The sequence below is a fragment of the Camelus bactrianus genome, chromosome 9 (genome assembly GCF_048773025.1).
Source record: "Camelus bactrianus isolate YW-2024 breed Bactrian camel chromosome 9, ASM4877302v1, whole genome shotgun sequence".
NCBI classification, from domain to species: domain Eukaryota; kingdom Metazoa; phylum Chordata; class Mammalia; order Artiodactyla; family Camelidae; genus Camelus; species Camelus bactrianus.
This window is the reverse complement of record NC_133547.1, coordinates 70872546-70898595: the sequence shown is the minus strand read 5'-3', so window position 1 is coordinate 70898595 and position 26050 is coordinate 70872546. Positions and strand designations below refer to the sequence as shown.

At 46.3% G+C, this 26050-nt stretch overlaps 1 protein-coding gene across 8 annotated transcripts in view; it reads right to left on the bottom strand.

The window, feature by feature from the left end:
• The window catches only part of CES5A (carboxylesterase 5A), a 226538-nt gene that overhangs the window by 9168 nt on the left and 191320 nt on the right, over positions 1–26050 (bottom strand). For 4 of the 8 annotated variants that reach the window (XM_074370712.1, XM_074370713.1, XM_045504549.2 and 1 more), the window contains 8 exons: positions 13670–13874; positions 11584–11722; positions 9999–10132; positions 6745–6898; positions 6198–6302; positions 4481–4585; positions 3036–3176; positions 190–258 (listed from right to left, as the gene is read on the bottom strand). In XM_074370712.1, the coding sequence (XP_074226813.1) occupies positions 190–258; positions 3036–3176; positions 4481–4585; positions 6198–6302; positions 6745–6898; positions 9999–10132; positions 11584–11722; positions 13670–13874 (1052 nt within the window). Of the gene's footprint in view, positions 1–189; positions 259–3035; positions 3177–4480; positions 4586–6197; positions 6303–6744; positions 6899–9998; positions 10133–11583; positions 11723–13669; positions 13875–14970; positions 15151–26050 lie in introns of those variants that run through there. The other 4 variants (XM_074370714.1, XM_010967334.3, XM_045504552.2 and 1 more) reach the window with 2 other exon arrangements.

Below are 26050 nucleotides of genomic sequence, written 5' to 3'. Positions count from 1 at the left end.
TACAAAAAGCATTTGAGTTTTCAGAGCTGTTTAGATTTTGTGATTGCGGATAAGGGGTTGCAGAACTCGGCTTAGTAAAGATCTACTGAATGAATGAACGATGAACATCTATACACCCAGCCCTACCCCTGAGTGTGACCCAGGGAGGTTTGTGAAATGAATGGATCTTGGAGAGCCAGGCTCACTCACCAGGATGGAGTGTATCAAATGCAGGGCGAGGGACTTGTTGGAGCCCTCGAGGATCTCAGGAAACTCCTTCTGTGGAAAGAAGCGGGGCGTCCTCCGTGAGCACATCATGTCATCAAAAGGGAAACTGGTCTCCCTGATGGCCCAGGCACCTGCCTTCCAGAGCGCAGGCTGGCAAGAGCAGAGACCCTTTCAGCCCCCAGGGGTCCACGAGTGAGGAGCTGCCTCAGTGGGTTATCTGAGCAACAAAGTTTCTCCTTCTCCCATTTGATAAAAGGAAGCCATTCCCTGTCGTATCTGCAGTCAGGTGGGACCTGAGTGGCTGCCCTGTGGAAAGGCCATGTTATGGGAGGACTGCACGCCCCATCAAATTCCTATGTTGAAACCCCAGGACCTCAGAATGTGACTGTATATGGAGAGAGGGTCTTTAAAGAGATGATTAAGCTAAACTGAGGACACTAGGGTGGGCCGGATCCAGTCCAACTGGTGTTCTTCCAAGAAGAGGAAACTTGGACGTGCAAAGAGACTCCAGCGGGGTGCACATGGAGGAAAGACCATGGGAGGACACAGCAAGAAGGCAGCCATCTGCAAGCCAAGGAAGGGGCCTCAGGGGAAACCAAACCTGTTGACACCTTGATCTTGGACTTCTAGTCTCCAGAACATTGAGAAAATAAATTTCTGTGGTTGAAGCCACCCAGTCTGTGGTATTTTGTTATGGCGGCCCGAGGGAACTACTACAGGCCACAATTTGGCTTCAACAACAAGTTAAAAGAGAAGCCAGAAAATCTTGAAACTCGTGGTTTGTTGCTCTCTTTCCAAAGACTTTGTCAGCAGGGTCTCTGAGAAGCCAGCAGCTGGCAGGCAGCCAGTGAAGTTGCAAAGCGGATGCTTAAAAACCCAAGTGCTGCTTGGTACATAGTAAGAGCGATGGCAATTATTTTTTAAATGACCCTTCCCTGGCCAATATTACAGCTTAAAGACATGAGGCGGTAGAAATACTCTTCATTTGGCCAATGAATTTCTCTGATATATTTTCTGCTGAAAATCTTGGGGGTAATGAATCACTAGGGTAGATAGTTAAACATTCTGCCTTCTGGAATCTGAGGGAACCCCCAGGGTCATTCAAATAATCCACAAGTACATTTCAACTACTGTGAACCCCCTCTGTATGTTCAGGAGCTAGAATTTGTTTTTGGAGATGTCTTACAGTTTCAAACAGCCAGCAATGGATGTAACTGCAAGTCACTCAGAATAACAGCACCCAGGCAGGTTTTTGGGTTATGCAGACCTGGCCACCAAATCCTGTTCTGCCACTTGAATAATTCTATGATCTAACATTTACTGAGCACTTACTATATACCAGGCTATTTGACGTGTACCTGTGAGACAGGTAGTAACATTAGCCCTATTTCAAAGATGGGGGAAAACAGGTTCAGAGATTAGGCGGCTCCCTGAAGGCCACACAGCAGGTGAACAGTGAACCCGGCACTTAAAAGGGAGAGCCTAAATGCATAAAATTTATACACTGCTGTCTCCTCACTAGCTGGGAGACTTAGGAAAGTCACATTAGCCTCTCTGAGCCTCGGTTTCTTTAGCTGCAAAATGGGGATATAATAATGCCAGTTTGCAAGCTGTTGTACAGATAGAGTCCACTTGGCAGATGGAAAGCACTCGATCACAGTGGTTTTGGTAGTATGGCTGTCATCAGTAGCACCTGCCTTCTTTTTTCTAGTACAGATCAAAAGAGCACAAAAAGACCTAACTTAAGCCATAGTCGGTGACTCAGTTAACCTCCTTCAAAACATGAGGAAAAAAATTCCCACCTCCCCCCTTTCCCGGAAACACTGCTCTGTATGTCAAATTAATAATTGGCAGAACATGCCTTTAACAGCCTAGTGAACTCGGGGTTCGGATTCTAGAGCACCAACAGCTGCTTTGTAACCAGACAGACCTCTGTATTTCATTACCTGACTTGCCTCAGCTTGAAAAGTGGAGGTCGGTCTGCAGAGATGGGCTTTGATATATCCTGAACTTGAACACTCCGCTCTTCTGAGGACAGATGAGACGCTTATTTTGAATGGGGAGGGTCTTCTCAGACCACAGGGTCAAGAAATGATGGCTTCTACTCAGTATTCAGGCCTCTCAGCTCAAATGATCCCCCCTCAGAGAAGCCTTTCCTGACCACCTTTGGCCCCCACGCAGGAAGCCTCCTCTTCCCAGTCTGTGTCCTGCGCAGCACTTATACCCTCTGAAACCATCCTTTCAACCTTGCATTTCATCTGTCTCTCCCCTCAGGAATGTAAGCTTGCAGAAAGCAGGAACCATGCGACTTGCTCACTGTTGGATGCTCTTTTTTTAATGAGTGCAGGGCATGTAGTAAACACTCAGTTCATACTTGTTGAGTGAAAGAAATGATTCAATAACTTTGTAACTTTCACTGCTTTCATAAGCAGTCTTGGAAATCAAATGCCAGAACCAACGCTGGACATCAAAGTGCAAAGGACTGAAGTTTTCTAAACTTGTGTGGATTTCATCTTTGAGGCAGTACCAGTGCTTTTTGAAAACAATCATTTGTAACGTTTTGAACAAAGCTCAAATGGGTCCGATCCTCTCCTACTTTTTCATAGAGTTGTGTCTTTAAACCTACCTGAGGAGCAGGGTAGACACTTGCTAGGGCTGCCCTCAAGAGCAGCTCTTCTCCGTGAGATAGAGTAAAGGTGAGCACTGAGTACTGGGAGAGGGGCTCCAGCCTCAGAATGCTCGGTGTCAGGAATGGTCAGGCCTGGCTGTGAAGCAAGCAGCTGCCTCCCTGTGGAGGGAGCCGGCGGAGGCCCAGCCGGAACTCTTACCATGGGCAGCAGGAAGCCACATTCGTGGTTATTGACTCCGATGATAGAAGGAACCGGCTTGAAGGATTTTTGAGTCAACAGGTCTACAGGCTCACGAGGGAAGAAAAAGCCATCAACTACTCGAGTGAAAGACTTGGCTCTCTGAAACAAGGAAGAGAAAAATCGGTAGCTGTTTCCCTTCACAAAATCTAGCCGTCCCCAAACCCTAGCCAAGCTGAGCCAACTCACTATAGCAAAAGGCACTAAGAAAAAAATTAGCCACTCTTGGCCCATCCCAGCTCATCCATGCTGCCTGGCCAGCTCTGCCATTCACTAGGACAAAGGGGCTCAACTTTTTGGGGCCTTAATTTCCTCATCTGCTACTTGGGGATGATCATAGTAACTACCTAAGATATATACTCCCCCAAGATGATGGTTCTCAGAGCCTGGCACCTGGACCAGCAGTGTCAGCGTGGCCTGGGGACTTGTTAGAAATGCAAATCCTCAAGCCCCACCCCAGGCCTACTGAATACAAAACTCTGGGGTGGAGTGGTAGGGTTCAGCCCAGCAAAAAGCCCTTCAGGTGAGTCTGATGCGTGTGTGGAACCACCGGCCAAATGCAATGGGCAGAGGGGTGAGGGGAGGGGATGGCCAGGGTAGTATGGGTTGCTGTGAGCATCTTCCCGAGATGTCTTCCTCAACACTGTGTCTTGGATTTGGGTGGATATTTCTTGGGTTTTAGGAAGCAACATCTGGCTCTATCCATAATTTTTTTAGGTCTCTGTTTTAGGAGTGGAGGTAGAAGAGAGCACACAAAAGAGCTTTCACACTACACTGGGTCAAGGACTTATCCATTTCCTGGAGTCCAGCACAACTCACAGTAGATTCTCAATCCATGCCAAATAACTATTTAACAAATGTTGGAATCTGACAGGTAAGGACCTCATTTTCTCCAGGGCAAATTGGACATACAATATCGTCCCATCCAACAGATCATCTGACGATTGGAATTTGTCAGCCGTCATCTAGACCCTGCTTGCGAACCTACAGAGGTGGGTATCTCATAGCCTTCTAAAGGAGTTGGTTCTTTTTCAGACAACCGAGTTTTTAGAAAGTTCTTGGTTATCCCAAGCCAAAATGGCTTCCCAACTCCCAGCTCTTGATCTTGACTTTAGCTTCTGGTGGCCTGTGGAGCAAATGTGGTCCCTTTTCCCAGTGAGATGCCTTCAAAGATGTAGGATCTTTGTTCTTTTTTGGATCTTCTCCAGGCTAAGCAGCACCCTGGCCTGTCAGTTTCCTTAAATTACTGATAAGGGTTCTACATCGCTTTTTCACAGCTGTTACTATGAATCCCCAAACCCCAACTTCCCAAGACCCAAATCAAAATAAATACGAGAGTGGCAGTCTACGTCTACCACTCCATTCAAAAGGCAACCTTGTCCCCAGACTCTCCCCTCCCTCTTCACCTGGTTGATGCTCAGCAATTCCTTGGAGGATTTTGCCCTCAGGCACTGCAGCAGGGCCACAGAGTCTGAAGCATTGCAGCCACAGATATTTGCAACCATCTGCAACTATTTCCAGAGAAGGAACAGGTCAGCACATAGGATTGAAGGCCTTCAGGAAAATGAAAGTTGGAAAGTGTCCTCAATCCAGCCACAGGCTGGTGCCTTATACGTGAAGGCCAGCCTGCTGCCCCTCCCCAACCCCATGTGCCCAGAGTGGACTGTGTGCATTGAGGACAGGCTGGCACTGCATCATCCTTACTCTCTTGCCTGACCCTCCTTGTCATCTTCAGCAAATCACCAGAGCTGAATCAGTCCCAGCTTGTCAGCTCTGCTCAAGCCCCTCCCTGACCCCTAGCCTGGAACACATGAACATGCACTGAACATCCTTTCTCTGTCTCTAGACCAATTCCACTCATTCATTAAGGTCCAAGTCCCATCTCCTCCAGGATGTTCTTTTTAGACCTTTGCGGCTCCCATGAGCCTCTTTCTTATCTAATCTCCTGTAACTCCAAGGATCCTCACCTCCTTTACCTAGCTCTTTGCTAAACACCTTCTTGACCTGTCATTGGACTTTCCACGTGTGTAGAGCTTGTCCTCTGAGAGTAGTAGTCCTGACTCTTCTGAGAGTCGTGGATGCTCTGAGAATTCAATGGAAGCTACAGACCCTCTCCCTGGAAAATGCACAAATATGGAGTCTCCATACATTTGCAGGAGTTCTAGGACCACCTTCCAAACTCCCCATGGATTCCAGGTTAAAAATCCTCTTCATAAAAAGATTACAGTCTTCTCAATTTAGTATATGCCTTCTCCACTTATAAACCAACCCACGTGTCTTAACATAGAGCTGGGAAAACAATGGGCACTCAATATGTGTACGGTGAATGAATCAGTATATGCACACACTAAAAGTAGCTTAATATATCACATTACCAAAATCAATATTCCCTGTGTATGGAGGGTATTTTTTATCATATTATAACTCTAAGTTTCTGCTCTTGGTTATATATTGTTATTTTCTACAAGGTGTCAAAGAAAATGCACCGCTAAAGCAAACAATACCCAGAAGATGGCTCCACAGTCCAGTGCTTAATTAATATTCATTGAATGAATCAGCTCACTCGTTTTAACTCATTCATTCAGCAGACATTTATGGTTGCCAGACACTATGGTGGGACGTGAAAGACATAGGGGCTTTGGTCTCCCGGCCCTCATATCTGGTAGAGCACTAAGACGAGATAATACACGACAAATATCTAGGGCATTCACCTCCCCCTCACAACCTCATGCCAGACAGCATTCATCAGTCACAGCATTACTTCACACTGAGCTGGAAACAACCCCAGAATCTTTCTTAACACAGTATTCTAGGTAGCATAGAGTAAGCACAGGAGATGGGCCATATAATGCAGAGGACTGAGTTATATATCACCGGCAAAGAACTATCACACGTATGCTTATCCACACACACTCATGCACACCAGCAGTAGTGCACTGTGTACCTGGACCCATTTCCTATGGAATCAGGCCTTCCATGGGGCAACAAGGTTCACCTTAGGCCAGCATCAGATTCTTTGGTCATAGTCAGTAAGGACAGCCAAGCACCTGGTCTATGGACACCTGACCACATTCTCTCCTGACCAAGGAGAGGAAGCTGGAGAAGTGTTGACAGTATACCTACATCCTCATTCCTTTCGTCATTAGGGGCCTTCAGGTAAGGCATGATGGCCACCCCACTCTCCATGATGGCTTTGTGGAATAACCCTTTGGCCATGGGGGACAGAATCTGGAGAGAGAACACAGAGACCCAGAAGTTATCTGGTGGGCTCCCCACCCATCACACACAACACCCAGCTCTTCTTTAAAGAAAATTTCCTGGGAGGTCCCCTTAAGAGCTCTAACCTTAGAGAAAAAAAAGTCCTGGTTTGGGGGTTCCAAGGACTAGTTGTGAAGGTTTGGGCAAGTTTTCCAAGCTCTCCAAGCCCAGGTTCCTCATGAAGTTGGAAATCAAGCATTCTGGAGGGGAGAATGCTAACTCCTTCACTTCTTCTCCTTGAAATGAGACTGAGCCCTTAACTCAGGATGTATTTGTGAGGCTCCAGGGAGACAATGTGTTTATAAGTGTTTGTTCAACATGAAAGTACCAATTAGATGTGAGTGACTCATTATCCTCATTTTTGTCACCTCCCCCACCGAGGTTCCTTCAAGTCCTAAAGAGAAAAACTCACAAGGCTGGAAACACTTATGGCTCCTGCTGATTCGCCAAAGATGGTCACGCAGTGTGGGTCCCCACCAAAGAACTCGATGTTCTCCTGGACCCAGGTGAGGGCAGCCACCTGGTCCATGAAGGCCCAGTTCCCCAAAGCGTGCTTGTCCCCTGTGCTGTGGGCAAGAGGCAGGGTGAGAATAATCAGTTGGCTGCCATCTGCTTCGCGCAGACCCAGGGAGTTGATGGTGGAGGCTGGGGGCTGGTATCAGGGCATCACCACTCCAGCTGGAGAGGAGCTGAGAGTGAGAGGCCCAGGGCAGCTGGAAAACCAGGCTTAATTCTCACCCTCTGCTGGGATTTGGGTTTCTTTGAGAACCTGATGAAAGCTCCATACCCCAGAAAAATGCACAGAAAATCTTGTATGTGCAATTTCAGGGTGTTTGTAGGCTCCTCTAAATCCATGGATTTCAGAAGAGTCCTGCTCTTAAGAGTTGGTCTGCACCAGGAAGCAAGACCTCCCTGGACACAGAGGTGCTGCTGAATGACTAAATGAATCATGATGGTAACAGTAGCTGCAGCTGCACAACACTGTCCTGAGGGCTTTGTGCCTGATGCTCTTACTGCCCTCCCATCCTGGTGCTGGTCTTTCTCCTTTATCCCTCTGGGTCCTCCCTCCACCCTGCTCCACCCTGCTCCCAGAAGGCTGACCTTCACAAACTGCAGCACCCAGGGTTCCTGTTGTGTGCAGTCAGTGGGAGACATCGGCCAGGGGGTTCGGGGTGGGATACTGAGAGACTGGGAAGTTTATTCAACCACCCTGGGGCCCCTCTCTGCGGGGAAGTGGTTTGGGTAGGGGCTGCATTTCTCTGAAGCCACAGCTCACGCCACCCCAACCCCATCAATGATATCTGCAAACATGTTCTAAGGATACTGACAGATTCACCATCTCCTTCTCACAGATGGGAAACTAAGGCACAGAGAGGTTAAATCCCTTGCCCAGAAGCTAGAAAGTTGCAGATTTGAGATTCAAACCCACGAGGCTGGCCCCAGAGTCCATGCCCCTAACCATGTCCCCATGCTGCTGCCCCTGCAGAATAGCCTGTTTCCCAGCATGGGTGGACAATTAATGGGGAAACAAGGGAAAAACCGCAGAATCAAAGAAACGCCTAGACCACTCATGCTGTACCACGTATGGGTGTAACCCTAGGATCACTGACTCCCGCTCCATCCTCCAGCCCCCCACACTGCTCTTCGCTTTGGTTCCCATTCTCTGTCCATGACCCCTGGGCTGGTTCTAACTCCTCCTTCTCTCTCCCACAAACCCCACACCCGGTCAGGAGCTACGCCCTGCCAATTTTATCTCCATTCCATCTGGCTTCCACATTGGTCCTCATTCCTCCATTTCCATTTATCCCAATTCATAATCTGGTCATTTATGATCTGGGTGACCTTGAGCAAGTCACTTAACTTGCTTTGCCTCAATGTTCCCATGTCTAAGTGGGGCTAATAACGGTATCTGCTTCACATGGTTGTTGTGAAGATTGACAGTGCAGGCATCCAACAAGTGCCACGTACATGTTAGCAATCCCTCTAGCTTCACCTCCACGACCCGCATCTAGGCTGTGCAGTAGCCACCCAACCGGACTCCCCATCTGAAGCGCCCAGGCTCCCCCAGCCCAGCCTGCACTCTGCTCTAGAGTGACCTTGCTATACTGCTCTGTAGGACACCCCTGGGTCTCTCTCTTTATTGCCACACACGGCCTGGCTCAAAGTTTTTCCCAATCAAGCCTGTCTGTGCCTTCCCACATCCATGTCCCGCTATAACCTCATCTAGTAGATGTAGTAACCTCATCTAGTAGGTTCTAGTAGACAGGTACTACTAGAACCTAGAACTAGAACCTAGATACTATAAACAACTTTTGGGAACCTTTCTGTCGAAGGAATCTTATGCAGAATCCCAATATACAGACCTGCTAAAAGTGTAATCACTCTGGTCAGGGGACCCTCCTCAGCCCTCCCTGCCTCCATTGCAGCCCCAGACCTCCCAGGGCTACGTGCCCAAAGCACAGTGTGCAAATATTGCTCCAGGCCCACGTGCTGCAACATTACCTTCCAACTTCCTAGCCTTTGCTTGGGCAGCCCCCATTGCCAAATAGGCTCTCTCCTAACCCCATCTTCCCAAACTCAAACTTGTCTTTAAGGTGCAATTCGAATGCCCCCTCTCTCCCTGATTTCTTGCAGCTCTCTGCTCTGTTTCTACAATTCCGTTGCCTCTCACCCTCGGAGCATTAATCACATCCTGCCTAGTAGCATGGGTATTTATGTCCCTGTGTTATCTCTCCCATGACACTGGGACACTCTCGAGGGTAGGGTTCACGCTGGGCACTTTGCTGCCTTCCCCGCGGTATCTGACCATGGCCTCTCTACTCCTTTGGCTTACACTGCACCTGGCCAAGGCTTAGGTCCTGCCATATTCTGAGTAGGATAACAGATGTGGCTAAGAGCCCAGCTCTGTTCTGTGACCTCTGGGAAGTTGCTTCACCTCTCTGTGCCTCAATCTTTCAACTGTAAAATGGGAAGAACAACAGTATGTTTTTCATAGAATTATTTTGAGGGTGAGTCAAAATAATGTATAGCAAGTGTACAGCACCGTGCCGGGCCCACAGTGAGGGCCCCAAACATGTTAGATGTTATCAGAGGGGGGGAAGCCAATGCAACGGAGTGATTATTCTCAGTTGGCCCTACAACAGAGACTACAAGTTGCTCACACACCCTGTTTCCTCATCCTCCAGGGCACACAGCTAGGCTACATTTCCCTTGCAGTTGGGTGTGGCATGTGACTGAGCGCTGCCAATCGTATATGAATGGAGTGATGAGCGTCACCTCCAGGCTGACCCAGAAAGACCACCATGTGATGCTCTGTGCTCTTTCTCCATCTGCTGGTGCAGATGGATCTGGGGCCCTAGAGGAGGGCAGAGACATAACACGGAAGGAGCCTGGGTCCCTGATTGACCAAGTGGAAGAATGTTTGTCAGTCAGAAACACTTGACTGGATTTTACTTGAGTGAGAAGGAGATTTTTTATAGTTTTGAGCAACTAAGACTTGGGGGTTTATGTTATCACTGCTAAAATTACCTAACTAATTTGGGCCACATTTGCTCAACATCACTGAAGGCTCATTTCTCCTTAGGTTGCTGGGCACTGAGTCCCCTGTGGCTGCTGCCAGCTGCCCCCTGGGGATCAGGGATGTCAATCACTTGGGGAGTGACTCACTTGAAGAAGCCGAACATTCCTAGCCGGTACTGGATCGTCACAACCAACACGTCCTCATAGGCAGCCAGGGCGGACCCATCAAAGATGGATGCTGAGCCAGTCTCAAAGGCGCCCCCAGGGAGCCACACCATGACCTGAGGACAGGAGAGGAATTTTCCAGTCAGCCTGTCAGGCACCCGCGCCCCCTCCCCATGCACGTTGAGACATTCTTTCTTTAAAGAAATATAAATGTCTCACTTTCCTTTCCAAATAGCATCAGAGGTTTCATCTTGTGGCGAAGGCCAGGGTTAAGCATACGAATGCCTGAGTCTGATTCCTAGCTCTGCTGCTGACTAGCTGTGTGACCTGGGACAGCTTACTTAACCACTCTGAGGTTCTTTTTTCTCATTCACAAGATGTGAAGAATGAAAATATTCCGTTTATGAGGTTATCATGAGGTTTAAATAAAATTCTGCACTTAAAGTTCATAGAACAACGTTGACACATCTCAAGTGCTCAGAAAATGTTAACTAAATGTCATTGAACTTGTGACCCACGTGAAGATGGAAACCACTGTAAGTCATGTCTGAGAGCAAAAGCTGCTTAAACTGTTTTAATCTAAGACTTTTCCCTACTTACAGAGAGAAGAGAAGAGAGGGGAGAGTATGGGGAAGAGAAGTGTGCAAGCTTTACCACAGTGATTAGGAAAATTAGGACCAGGGAACATAAAACATCCAAATGGTATTATCATGATTCATATACTTAACAATAAGTCCCTTTCATTCTCTTTTTTAGGTCATATCAGTGATTACAACTCCTGGGGCAGGAAAGAAAAGTCACTGAGGGAAAAGGAGAAGTGGACAAAACATTGGCTTTGACATCCGGATCTACCACTTACTGTGTATATAACATGGAGCAAGTCGCTCATGTCCTCCCTATGCCTCATCTTCTTCATCTGTGGAATGGGTCCAATAATCCTTACCCACTGGTTTACTGTGGGGGTTAGATGGAATAATTTACTGTGCCTGGCAGGTAGTTAGCCCTCAATAGGTGTTGCTGTTATGATACAACAGAGCGAGTCTCCTGTTGCAGTGACATGGGGGATGGAGGATGATGGGGGAAGGGAGTGGTTAAAAGTTAGGTGGTAGAATGCGTCTTCTCCATTCACTGATACAGAGATCTTTTACATTCTTAAGTGAAATAGTTCACATTTTTACCTGACTGTCTTCATTGCAAACAGAAAATTTGGGGAAGGCAATTATCCTCCTTAAAAAAGAATTTCCCAAACAAACAAAAAATCAGTCCTTCTAAGCAGAGTCTTTTCTAAATGTTTACAGACCATTAAATACCCAGCAGAAGGGGAAAAAAAAAACAAAATAAAAACCAAAGATTAAGTCACTGCCAATAAAGACGCAATCAGAAAAGAAGATAAAGTGAATCTGTCATTAGAATGATTTTTTAAAGAAAGTTATTGACATGACAAGTGATTACATTTCCCTTTTACCCAACAGGGGCCTAAGTCTTAGTCCAGACACATAGCCCCTCCGCCTGGGTCCCAGGCCCAGAACCTGCCAGCTGGAGCCCCCAGCATGGTAGGCAGCCTTACAGGGAGCTTGGAGCCAGCATCTGCATGGGCTGGTGCGTAGATGTTAAGGTACAGGCAGTCTTCTGACACTCTGAATGTGGGATAATGCACCTTGAGGATGTGTTGATCTGAGAACAGCCACTCTGAGTTCTGGAGGCACCTTGGAAAAAGGGAGGAGAAACCCCTAGAGTTGCTGTCAGCAAACCTTCCTGGGAGGAGCCAGTTCTTGTGACAGCAGGGAGGCCTGGTGGCCCAAATAAATAAACTATAATTCTCTTTGATCTGGTTTCTGGTTAAGAAAGCACACTGTGCAGAATAATTGCAGTTCCCACCCATGCCTACCCCCACTACCATAATCCAGACACACAGACTCAAGCTGGCTCAACAATCCCCCAGACTGTAGAGGGCAGGACACTAAGTTGTGTATCAATCACTTTGCTCTGACAGCTCCCTTTTCTGCTCCTAGAGGAACAAAAGGACATTTCCAGGCCTTTCCACCAGGAACCAACTGAGGTAGACTGGCAAGGAGATTCCTGCATTTAGGTCTTTGCTTAAACTGATCCCTCTGTCCAGACTTCTCTCTCCCCAGGTCTATTTGTTCATGTTCTTCCCTTTCAGATTCTGTGAAAATGCCACCTCCTCCAGGAAGCCTTCCGAGATTTCCCCAGTTAGACCATAGCTCTTTGGAAATACCTACATATTTTGTGTTCTTTCCTAGAACTTCTCCTAGTGAGCAGCTAAAAGCCTAAGGCTCTGTATGAGTCACCTCGGTAACTTTTAGCCCCTAGCACCAAGCCTGACACATAGTAAGATTTAGTGAGATTGTATATGTAAATATGTCTACCAAGTGCTCAGTTAATGTCTGTTGCTCTTTTAAAGAATAGTGTACAGATTAGGCAGCAGGAAACTGTTGCTGCAAATCCACTCCCTCACAAGCATTTATGCCATTTTGTTCCTTTGTACGTTGTGTCTCAGAAACTGAGGCATGCTGCTTTCAATAAAGACATCCCTGACCTCCTTCAGTGCTCCCTTAGCACCCTTCTCTGCCCCCCTAATGCTTGCCTTTGTCACCCGATACCTTAATTGTCATTATTGTTTATGTCCTGACTAGCACCACCAGTCTGCAGGTTCCTTGAGGGCAGCTGTGTCTAACCCATTTTAATGGCCCCCAGGACCTAATGGAGAGCCAGCTATTGAGTTGGTTCTCAGTAGATATAAGTTGAATGAATGAATGAATGAATGAATGAACAGATGAGGTTCAGCTTATTGCCTTGGGTCTCTGGACCACATGGGGTCTTCTGCGGCTTACGGAGTCTTCCGGCATCAGGGTAGTCCTTCTGCCTGGGACCCCAATGCCAGTAATCAACATGGCCCAACCTGAGGGCTTTACAGAATCTGCGAGTCAGAATATTCTTGGCGAATTCCAAGTCTTATCTCCCGCCTAATGCAGGAGGCACCTCCACAATTTAACTGGGAACTAGTCACCAATCTAAACTTGAAAATTTGTAATGTCTAGGAGCTCCTGCCCTCCCATCTCCCCTGAGTCACAGACTCACACTCATGTATCCATTCCACAGGTTTTTATGGATTCCCGACTGTGGGCCAGGCCCTGAGCTGGGCACCATGTTGGCAACTAGAGTTAAAATTCCTCTGGTGTGATTCTCACTCTTAAGCCCTTACTCAATCTGACCATGGAGATTAAGCCTGGGGGAGAGGGAAAGTGTTTCCCTTAAGCCACAGGGAAACACTTCAACAACCCCTTCTAACCAAAAGAGTCAGTAAGCCGATCACACTGGTTCCCAAACCTGACTGGGCCTCCGAATCCCTAGAGAGTTTCCTTACAGTCAAGTTCCCAGGCCCAGCTCTGGGGATTCAGATTCAGGAAGTTGGGAAGGGAGCCCAGGGAATCTGCATGTTCTAAACAAGGTTCTAGCAGTTCCCCTGACCAGTCAGATAGGGAGCCTCGCCCACATCTGTAGCCCTCCACGTCCTCCTCACTGATGCCCCGACCCCTTTCCCCAGTGGGCTGCCAGACCTTTATTCCCCCTCAATGCTCTGCCTCTACTCCCAGGTCACAGGCCACACACAGGACAGAGCCAGCTCTTACAAGTTAGGGTAGGATGTGGCATCTTGGAAATCATTCCAGGGTGATGCAGGCTTTGGTTTTGCAAATCGCAGGGGTCCGACAGGGGGCGCAGCATAAGGGATTCCAAGGAACACGTTCACGGGCATGTCATTTCCCAGCACAGTAGCTTGCTTCCCCCGGACCCACCCCAGCCTGGTGTTCCTCACTGGTGCATCTGCAGCTGGCCCTGAGGAGACACATAGGATGAGTCAGAAGCTGGCTGGGAAGAGGCTGAACTCACAGCTCCCTGCAATGGGACGCTTTTTCTCAACCCAGAGGCTGTACAAGTATCTGAATTCCCTCTCAGTGAACACCATGTCAATTGCTTCCTTCCAAATTCCCTTAGAAGTCATCTGCATCAGAACATCAACTTAATTTCTCCTAGGAGCACATCACCAAGCTACAAAATTCCCCTTGGTTACCTTGGGAACACATTTCCCTTCTGCTGCACAAAGGCTTTCCCTTACCATGGAACTGATATGCGCCAGCCTCTATAGATCCTGGGACTCCACAAAATCTTCTGGCCCAAAGTTTCCCACTTTTCAGCCATTTTCACACCTACTAGCGCAATTGCTGGCACGTCTGTACATCACTCATATGACTACTGACATTTTACCTGTCTTAAAATTAAATTTAAATAAACTTTAAAATTTTTACTTAGAGGAATTCTAAACAATAATATCTATGGAATTGTGGTTTTGGTAACTGAGGTGTATGCTTCTGAATACATATTAAAATACATATACAGCAATGAAAATAAAAAAATTCTCATGCAGATGTCACCTGACATCAGCTTATCCACCTCCAGGGGTGTGAGGTCGACACTTTGGGAGACTAGAAAGCAAGCTTCTCAGTTTCCACATTGAATAGGGAGCCCTGAGAAGTCAGCTGCCCGGCTATTTACTTAGCAGAACCCAGATGTCTCAGCACTACCTGCTGTCATGTCATTTCAACAGTGACAGTCCTGCCTGGGCAGTTGGCATTACAGAAGCATGGGGTCCAGCCCACTCCCCTCCCCAGTGCTCAGGACAGAGGGTTCTCCAAGCCCTGGCAAGGTGCAAACAACCCCAGGACAGGACCGGGTCTTCTGTGCTCCACCCACACCTGAGAAGAAGACTCTGGCCTGGGGCTTTCAGCAACACTAGGACATTGATGGGGTGCTCTTCACGAGCCCCAGAGACTCCTGAGAAGTAAGCTCATTTCCACCAGTGGAAAATCCTCCAAGGCAGGGAAACCCCCTATTTCATCTTCTGAGAGCCCTCCTCCCCCACTGGGTGTCTCACCCTCGGCGGTGGCTGCAAGGACCCAAAAAGCCCAGATCAGGGTCTGGCCTGGCTGCACCCACTCCCCACTCATCTGGCTGTCCCGCTTGAACTCCCTTGACATCCACAGCCACGGCTGGCCTCCGGGATCTTTGGTCAGGGGCAAGAAAGGGAGACAAGTGTTGAGCAGGCAGACACAAGACACAGACTCGGTGAAGAATAACAGCATCAGACTAAGATTTTCGGAGGAATTGGCCAAGCGAGAATTTCCTGTTCTGATTTACATAAGAAGAAGCTGATGATTAACTCCTGAGCAGGGGAAAAATAACTTGGTAGGCTTTGACTTACCCTATGATCTAGCAATCCCACTCTGGGCATATACCTGGAGAAAAAATATTTTAAAAAGACACATACACCCCAATGTTCATAGTAGCACAATTTACAATAGCCAAGACATGGAAACAACCCAAATGTCCATCAACAGATGACTGGATAAAGAAGATGTGGTGTACAAACACACACACACACACACACACACACACACACACACACACACACACACACAATGTGGAATACTACTCAGCCATAAAAAAGAATGAAATAATGCCATTTGCAGCAACATAGATGGATCTGGAGGTCATCGTGCTAAGTGTAGTAAGCCAGAAACAGAAAGAAAAATGTCCATATGATATTGATTATATGTGGAATCTAAAAGAAAGGACACAAATGAATTTATCTACAACACAGAAACAGACTCACAGACATAGAGATCAAACTTATGGTTACCAGGGGGTAAAGGAGGTGGGAAGGGAAAAATTGGGAATTCAAAAATTGCACCTTTTGCGGAGTGATGGAAATGTTAGCTATCTTGATTGTGGTAGTGTTTTCATTGGTATATATCTATCAAAATTCATCAAACTGTACATTTGAAATATGTGTACAGGACATACGGTTACCATATCACAATAAAGGTGTTTAAAAAACTTAGTAGGCTTTGGGCTCACAGGATGGTAGAAGCAGAAGGGACATTTGGGTTCAGGTAAGCCAGAAAACTCAATTCAGATACTGACAGGGGCCAAGAAGGCAGCAAACATGCAGTGAATGAAGCTGGCCAGGAGATACACTAGGGAATGGTGGGGGCTGTGGAAAACTGGATGGCACATGCTCTATCTAAAGGGGCAATGATTTTTCAACTCCAAGAACATTTGGCTTTTGACAGTGTACATGGGCTAAGCCAGGAGTCTGTGATACCTCTCAATTTTTAAATGTGGCCTCAATTTTTAAAAATCACCATGTGATCCCAATACAGCATTTCTGCTGGCTTCATTTATGTCGTGGGTGAAGACTCTGCAATTCTGATCTAGACCCAGTCCCCCACTGTAAATTTAAGAAGACAAGACTAGGGAGGTGAAGTTATTATAAGCAGTTCTGTTGAGGCCTGTCCTTAGCATCCTGGGCTCTCATTGCAGTGCTGATTGGGTCACGGAAGATCCACGTCAGGACCCAGGAGCCTCATCCTCCTGCCCCTAGCAGGCACCATGCCTCACTGAGGGCTGAGGGCCCAGGATGGGCTGGGCAAATGGAGTCAGAATTATCCAGGGCACTTGTTGAAAACACATCCTTCTGATTTAAAAATGATATTAGAGAGAAGCAAGATGGCGGAGTAGAAGGACACGTGTAGCTCACCCTCTCCCACAAATACACCAAAATTCACATCTATGGACCTGCTCAGCCAACCAGAGCACCTGCTGAACTCCGACAGAACATTGCCTTCTTTGAAAGACAAAGACACCAAAAATATGGTAGGAGAAAAGGAAAAAAGAAAGAAGAAAAAGCAAAACAGTGCAGGACCGATCCCATGGGGAGGGAGTGGCAAAGGAGGACTGGAGCTCATTCGTTGGGTCTTCCCTCTCCAACGGAGAGGCCAGAGGGATGGAGGGGGAGCCTCCGAGGCTCAGATCTGCCCCAAGCACCCCTTGACCAACAGAACTGAGCTAAATGGGCACAAAGGGTCCCCGTGACACCCAGCCCGAGACACGAGCTGGCAGCTGGGGCCGGGACAGGCTCCCTGAGCCAGACGGAGGACTGGGGCGGCTGCACTGAGGCAGCCCCAGGGAACTGCAGGGTGCTGTGCGCTGTGGCTGGGAGGGGATACGGAGCAGAACAACCTCGGTCCCCCATAAATTGTGAAAAAGCAAAGCAACACGGCTGATGTGCCCTGGGAGAAGGGGCGCCATAGCCTTTGTCTCCTCAGACCTGCGCCGCCATTACTGGCACTTCTCACGAGAAAAGAGGTGGAAGCAGCCACAGCCCCCATCTCCTCCTGTGCGCAGCGCTCGGGCGGGGGCAGGGCTGAGGCCTGAATCCACACCCGGGGGCTCCGCAAGCTCCTAGGTAGGACTGAGACTTGTTTACAGCCCGAGGTAGATAGGATCTTTCTGCCTTGGCACCTCAGAGAACTTGCACCACCAAGACAAACAAGGAGCTGAGATTTGGCATGGAGCAGGGGCAGGGTCATTCCACAGTCTTCCCCGAGCCCGCCTTCGTAGCACCAACCAGAGGCAGAGCGGGCAGCTGCACAGAGCGGAGGAGTGACTGGCGCCGGTAGAGAGCGGGTGGCCACCTGCTTTCCTGGCAGGAATGCAGCACCTGACCAGGGGCCTGGGAGGGGGTAAGATCCGCCCACCTGCCTCGCCCAAGCTCAGCATCTGACTGTGGCATTGGGAGGGGGAGTGACCCGCCTGCCCACCGCATAAGAGCTCAGCACCTGACCCAGTGTTGGGAGGGGGTGCGATCTGCTAGTTGACAGCCACTGGGAGCAGCACAGACGAGGGCGCCAACAGAGGGCCTCTGGAAACAGCAAGCTGAGTCCGCAAAACAGGGCGAAGACACAAAGACCTCTCGATAAAATCACTAAGAGCACACCGTCTCCAGGAGAACTAGATGACTGATACTCCTTAAGCCACAGTGCTAGAGAGATACGAGCACTATGAAGAAGCAGAGGAACCACTCCCAATTAAAAGATCAAGAGAAATCTCCTGAAAGCACGATCAAGGAAATAGACATTGATGGCCTACTAGATCAAGATTTCAAAAAAGGAGTGATCAAAGTACTGAAGGAACTAAAAGAAAGTGTTTAGAGATATAAAATATGTCAAAAATGAAATAGAAGCTATAAAGAAGAACCAAGTAGAATTAGTAAACTCATTGGCTGAGATGAGAGCTGACCTAAAGGCTGTACAAAGCAGGCTAGATAATGCAGGGGAACGAATAAGTGACCTAGAAGACAGGACAACAGAAAGCACCCAATCAGAACAGCTGAGAGAAAAACAAATAAAAAACAATGAAAACAATATAAGGGACCTATGGGATAATATAAAGCATGCCAATCTATGCATAATAGGGGTTCCAGAAAGGGAAGGAAGAACAAAGGGGATTGAAAAAGTATTTGAAGAAATCATGACTGAAAACTTCCCAAAACTAAAGGAATCAGATATCCAAGTACAGGAGGCTCAGAGGGTCCCAAACAGGAAGAACCTAAGCAGACCCACACCAAGACATATCATAATCAACATGGCCAGAGTCAAGGATAAAGAAATGATCCTAAAGGCAGCAAGAGAAAAACAGAGTGCGTTACAAGGGAACCCCCATAAGGCTCTCAGCTGATTTCTCTTCACAAACACTACAGGCCAGAAGGGAGTGGCAAGATATATTCAAAGTCCTGAATGAAGAAAAGATGCAGCCTAGGATACTCTATCCAGCACGGCTATCCTTTAGAATAGAAGGAGAGATAAAGAACTTCACAGACAAGCAAAAACTAAGAGTTTAGCAACACTAAACCCATGCTAAAAGAAATAATGACAGGTCTACTCTAAATAGAAAAGAAGCAGGATGTTACAAAAATGAGAAACTCATAACTGGAAAGGAGATAACTGCCATGAATTACAAAAAGAATAAACACAAAATTGTAAAAGAAGACATCTAAATCATTAAGAGTAGGAGAGGGAAGCAAGGAAAGCCACTGTGGAAAACAGTATGGAGATTCCTCAAAAAAACTAGGAATAGACTTACCATAGGACCCAGGAATCCTGCTCCTGGGCATATATCCAGAAGGAACCCTACTTCAAAATGACACCTGCACCCCAGTGTTCATTGCAGCACTATTTACAATAGCCAAGACAAAGAAACAGCTTAAATGTCCATCAACAGATGACTGAGTAAAGAAGATGTGATATATTTATACAATGGAATATTATTCAGCCACAAAAACCAACAACATAACGCCATTTGCAGCAACATGGATGTTCCTGGAGAATGTGTCATTGTAAGTTAAGTAAGCCAGAAAGAGAAAGAAAAATACCACATGAGATCGCTCACATGAGGAATCTAAAATAAATAAATAAATAAATAAATAAATAAATAAATAAATAAATAAATAAATAAATAAATACAAAACAGAAACAGACTCACAGACATATAATACAAACTTGTGGTTGCCAAGCAGGGTTGTGGGTGGGAAGGGACAGACTGGGATTTCAAAATTGTAGAATAGATAAACAAGATTATATTGTATAGCACAGGAAAATATATACAAGACCTTGTGGTAGCTCATAGATAAAAAAAAAAATGTGACAATATATGTATGTTCACGTATAACTGAAAAATTGTGCTCTACACTAGAATTTGACACAACATTGTAAAATGACTATTACTCAATAAAAAAAGTAAAAATAATAATAATAATAAAATAAATAAATAAAAATGAAAACACATCCTTCTGCCCCACCCCCTTGGAGATCAGGGGAAGGAATTGAACAACAGCAAGAGTGGGTTTGGGAAGCGTCAATCTAATTCATGAGAGGTTTCCCAGAGTAGTCACCTCTTGTATATATGTATATGTGAAACATGCTACCACCAAACTGAGTCTATCTTTTCTACAAAATCTGTATTAAAAGAGAACTATGGAGGATATGGTTTTCTAATTGCATATCTTCTATTTGCTGTTCTGTCTAGATCAGCTTTGACTATGTCATGCATCCTCTGATACACAGGACCTACATTCTGGGAGACACTAAAATGTCAGGAAACAAGGATATTAGCTTTTAATTATGGAATGCCTTTTGTCAGACCTTTGGCTAAATGCTTTGCAGCCATTCCCTAATTTAATGCAATGATCCCCATCTTGTAGATGAGGAAACTAAGACTTTGCAAGGTAGGATGAATTGTCTGATATCATAAAGTTGAAAAGCAGCACAGCTGGGACTTGAGCCCAGATTTCCTGCCTCCAAGCTGAAGGCTCTGCATTTAGAGAGGATGGCCTAAGAAATGAGGAGCAACAGTAAGATCAGGGAGGATGGCTGATTTCTGCAGTTCTTGGACAATTAAAAATCACTTCATCTTCTAGGAAGCTGAGTAACCATTTGACATCACCTCCTAAGACCTTGATGTCCCCATCAGCAGCACAGACCAGTGGCCTGGATGGCCCCTGAGAGACACAGACCTTTGATGGGCTCTCTCTGTTCCCCAGATTGCTCTGCTGAAACCCTGAGGGAGAAATCAGAATGAGAGAGGACCTCTCTCTGAGGCGTGGCTTAAAACATGCACTAATCTACCCCTGCTGATAGGCAGTGGAGATCAAAGCCCACTTTCCGATTCTCAAAAGAGGAGGCTGCATCAGAGCACCAACAGTGGCCTCAGGGTGGAGATTGGCCTGCAGGTTGACAGAACAAAGGGAGGATGGTCTGGGGATGGAATCAGTCACCAGGCAAGCCCCTCTCGTCCGACATCGGCCCAGAGCTGGACCTATAGTTTCCTTCGCATAACCTTTCTTCAAGCTCATTTCACATTCATGTTAAACCCAAACACTGCCATTCCAGATGGATGTCTGGCTGTACCCCAACTCTACAACCCCATCACTGCACCCCCATCACTGGACCTCCATCACTGTTCTCCCATCCCTGCAACCCCATCACTGTACCCCCATCACTGTATTCCCATTACTGTACCCCTATCCCTACAACTCTATCACTGTGCCCCATCAGTATACTCCACCCCTATACCCCCATCACTGCATCCCCATCACTGAACCCCCATAACTACACCCATTACTGCACCCACATCACTGCACACCATGATTATACACAGTCCTTTTTTTTAAAATTATAGTCAGTTTACAATGTTGTCAATTTCTGGTGTACAGCATGTTTCAGTCATATATGTACATACATATATTCCTTTTCATATTCTTTTTCATTATAGTTTACTACAAGATATTGAATATAGTTCCCTGTGCTATACATTTTATCCAATGATGTTTATCCATTTTATATATGGTAGTTAATATCTGCAAGTTTTGAACTTCCAAATTATCCCTTCTCACTCACTCCTCGCTTCCCTCCCTAGTAACCATAAGTTTGTTTTCCATGTCTGTGAGTCTGTTTCTGTTTTGTAAATAAGTTCATTTGTATCATTTTTAGGATTCCACATATAAGTGATATCATATGGTACTTTTCTTTCTGTTTCTGCCTTACCTCACTTTAGTATGACGATACCCAGCTCTACCCATGTTGCTGCAAATGACATTATTTTATTCCTTTTTATGGCTGAGTAGTATTCCATTGTATATACATACCACAACTTCTTTATCCAGTCATCTTTCAGTGGGCATTTAGGTTGCTTCTATGTCTTGGCTATTGTATGTAGTGCTGCTATGATCATTGGGATGCATATATCTTTTCAAATTAGAGTTTCCTCCGGATATATGCCCAAGAGTGGGATTGCTAGATCATATGGTGAGTCTATTTTCAGTTTTTAAAGGAATCTCCATACTGTTTTCCATAATGGCTGCACCAAACTACATTCCCACCAACAGTGAAGGAGGGTTCCCTTTTTTCCACAGCCTCTCCAGCATTTATTGTTTGTGGCCTTTTGAATGATGGCCATTCTGACTGGTGTGAAGTGATACTCATTGTAGTTTTGATTTGCATTTCTCTAATAATTAGTGATATTGAGCATTTTTTCATATGGCTATTGGCCATTTGTATGTCTTCACTGGAGAAATGCTTGTTTAGGTCTTCTGTCCATTTTTGGATTGGGCTATTTTTTTGTTATTAAGTTGTCTGAGTTTTTTTGTTATTAAGTTGTATGAGTTTTGTTATTGAGTTGTATGTACTCTGGAAACTAAGCCCTTGACAGTCACATCATTCTGCATATTCTCTGTTAATTACATTTTCCTTTCCTGGATGTTTTGCCTTGACTTTACCTGGTGAAATCCTCCTTGTATTTTAAGATCCCATGGAAATATCACCCTCTTTGTACAGGCCTCCTTATTCTCACATGTGAGAACCATTTTCTCCTTTCCTCCTATACATTTTGTTGATGTCTCTGTTATACTATTTATAATATTCTGTCCTAGTTCAATAGCTGGTTTAGCCACAAAAAATGACGACGATGACATCTCTCATCACTTGGTTACATAACCTCAGCCCACATCTGACTTAAGTCAGAGCTGCAGTGAACAGTTCTGTGCAGGCTCAGCCTCACTTTGCACTGACAGCATACCACCTGAAGCATGGGTGGGCCACGTGGCTTTCTATTTTCTACCCCATGGTCTTCTCCCCTTTGTCTTTGTTCAAGTGAGACTGGAATTACAGGATGGTTAAAGCCCCCAGGAACCCTGTGCTCCAGCCTCTGGACACATTTTATATGCTACTCAGGTGGCAGGAATTCCTAGAGAAATTGGGCTCTCCTTGCTCACAGCAGCAGTCTCGGTGATACGTACTTACCTTGTGGTTTCCTCATCTTTGCCCCAGGCTCTGCTCACAGGGAACCAAGCTAAGTCAACTGGCACTAGAAGGAGACCTAGGAAGGAGACCCTCAGTGGGATTCTGTAGCCGGATCACTCATCAGTCAGATAGCATCATGTCACGAAGACTCTCTCCAGCTGGAGGGGCATGGGTTAACTCTAAGGTGTAGAGGCAATGGTAATTATAAGGATTGTGGTTTGGGCTGGCTTTTAACTGCCTTGAAAACCTTGAAGAAAGTGGCAGGCTCAGGCTAATCAGCTATTAGCACAGAGTATGCCATGAAAATTAGCAGGTCCCCTGGCAGCCCTGAAAGATACCTTATCTCCTGGAACCATAGTTAGGTCATGCTGAAAATTAGACACAAGATTTAACCAAAAGAATGAGAGAGCTACAAAGGAATTTGAGTGTGCAGCCATGAAAGATCTCCTATGCTAAATTCAGGTCCCAGATAAGGAATGATTAAGATCCTGAGACATGGGATGGAGACGTTTGGATGGGCGCGTTTGAGATCATGAACACCCAGATGCTCTTAAACTCTCCAAACTAGCAGGAACAGCTCTCTCCTTCTTACTAGAGGAGAGCAGACATGATCTATGACATGAGTCTCTCATGAAAATGCTTTTTCTCATCAAGATCACCCTGCTCCACACACTGCCCAAAGCTAATAACTAGGGCCAGTTTTCAGCATAGCCTGAACAAGGAAACAGCGTTCCTTCTCTGGGAGGAAATGGTTTTCTCACTGAATTAATTGCATGACATGGCTAAAATGTCCTAGTAAGAACTGAGAAAAACTCGTGTAGGAGTGAATCTTCAGGGTGATCTTCATATGCTCCTAACACTGGATTCCTAAAACCTTCAATGAGGTGTCCACTCCCTGAATCTCTAAAGGATTTCTTTCTTACCTTCGGCGGCACAAGGCCTCCAGGATGCTAACCACCTCTTGCTCATCCTGTCCAATCAGCATGAAGTTGTAAATGTTAACATGGGAGTGTGATGTTCTGTGGGACACCTGGCAGTCTAGATGTCTTTGGACTATATTATGACAGACAGTGGGAGACTCAGCCCTGTATATGAATATTACTCAACCTATGGGAATGTGAACTATTTCTGATCTTCATTCTAAACTGGAATGGAAAAGACTGCATTTTCTAAATCAATGGCTGTATATCATATAGCTGAGGCCTTACTAGTCTGCTCAAGCAAAGACGCCACATTTAGCACAGCAGCTATAATCTGAGTTGTTACTTGGTTAAGTCTACCATAGCCTTCAGTAATTCTCCAGGATCCATTCGTTTCTACAGGTGCTAGACTGGTGAATTAAATGGATATGTGAGAGGGACCACCATCCTTGTATCTTTTAGTCTCCTAGTGGGGGCACTAATCTATGCCATATCCCTCCCTCAGGAACAATATTGTTTTCTATTTCCTATTTTGGCCATGGGGTGGGGGCCTCCTGGATTCTGGCAGGTCAGAGTTTCCATTTAGCTTTCCCTTTGCGATAGCTCTAGTTCCACATACCAGGAACTTATATTATGCCAGGAACAAGGGATTAGTCTAATTGCCAAATCTATCTCTGGAGCCACAGAGAATGGATCTCCCTCACATTCCCTCCCATCCCCCTTCAGTGAAGACTCTCGCTTTTTGATTGGTTTTATTAGATTAAAGCAATGGGTCTCAACCAGGGGCAGTTTTGCCCCCACCCCGGGACATCTGGAAATGTCCGAAGACATTTTTGGTTGTCACAACTTAAGCAGTGCTATTGGAAACTGTTAAGTAGAGGGCAGGGATACTGCTATCCACCCTGCAGGACAGCCTCCCACAATTATCCATCCCCCGGGCCAACAGTGCCGAAATTGAGAAGCCCTGGACTAAACCATGTGATATAGTCTATATTTGAAATCTTTGACTTACAAAAGCAGCGATTTCATGTGATTCATATTGGGTTTCTACAGATTTCAATTTAAGAGGGGGTTCCAAAGTATTCTTAAATATTACAAGCCATTAATCCCATCCAAATTCCTCCTGGAACAGATGGCATGAATGTGGCCCAGAGAGGATAAGGGGATTTCCCAAGGTCACACAGCAAGTGAGAGTGGACCCACACCCGAACACAGGCCCCTATGCCCCTGTTAACCCTTTCTGTCAACACAGAAGCCTCCAGCCAGGCTCATTTCTCCAAACGCAGGAAATGGCTTCTTTCCTAGTTGCTGCTCTAATGCTCTGCCCCAGGAAATGTTTCAGAGAGAGCTGATTCCCACCAAACACTTGGAATGACATTCATCCAGAACTCAAAAGAAAATCTATTTGGTTATAAAAAGAAGAAAATGGGGAACAAAAGAAACTTATTCCTAAACAGCCATGCAAAGTGAGGCCAGCTTCAGGGAATTAAGTGAGAGTAATACCCCCCCACCCCCCACACCGTTGATCATGAGCAGAAAGGCAGATGTGGAGCTGTCAGGAGTGACAAGGCTTTCCTTTCCAGGAGTAATAACTTTGTCTCGGATGGACGAGGAGATGTTCACTCGGAAAGAAGGAGCCCAGTGCCATCCCACAATAAAGCCTGTGCAGGGGCCTGCAGGAGTCCAGGGGAACTTGTCCTCCAGGAAAAATGAAATTGTGATGTCACAGCTGCCTCCCAGGGCTGAGGACACACAGCCTACAGCAGCGCTCTCCTTGTCAGAGCTGGTAAGAATGCTGGGGACTGTCCAGGGAAAAGAAGCGAGCCGAGTTGTGCAGATACGGGGTGAGGAACAGGAGTCAAGCTCACCCTCACTCTGCAGCCAGAAGCCACGGCAGTTTACAAGGCCAGCTTGGATTTAACCTGCACACATTGATCTTAGTTCTAGGACTCTTAAACCCCATCTGCCCAGAGCCTTGCCCAAGTTTTGTTCAAACACTTCTCTAAAAAGTACATCCAGGAAGTGCGTTTAATCTCGCATCCTCACTGTGGGATGAGGAAATCGAGGCACAAAGATGGGGAGGGGTTCCCCTGAATCAGGGGATGTGCTGCACACCTCTCCCATACCCAGGGTGGCATCCTTTCCCAGACAGGGAGAGAAATAACACCAGCAAGCAAATACCTTGTGGGTGTCCTACTGGAAGTTTTGCTTTGTTTAAAAAAAAAAAGAAGATTCACTATAAAGATAAAATAAACCCCTACAGTTACACATAAAGCTGCTGACCATACAGTTTGGAAAGCGTATTTCCCATCCTCAGCGAGGAGGCCTTCCCCTTACAGAATACATCCAGCCTCGGCTCCAGCCTCTCCAGATTCCCTATTTATCAGGACCTCTGCTA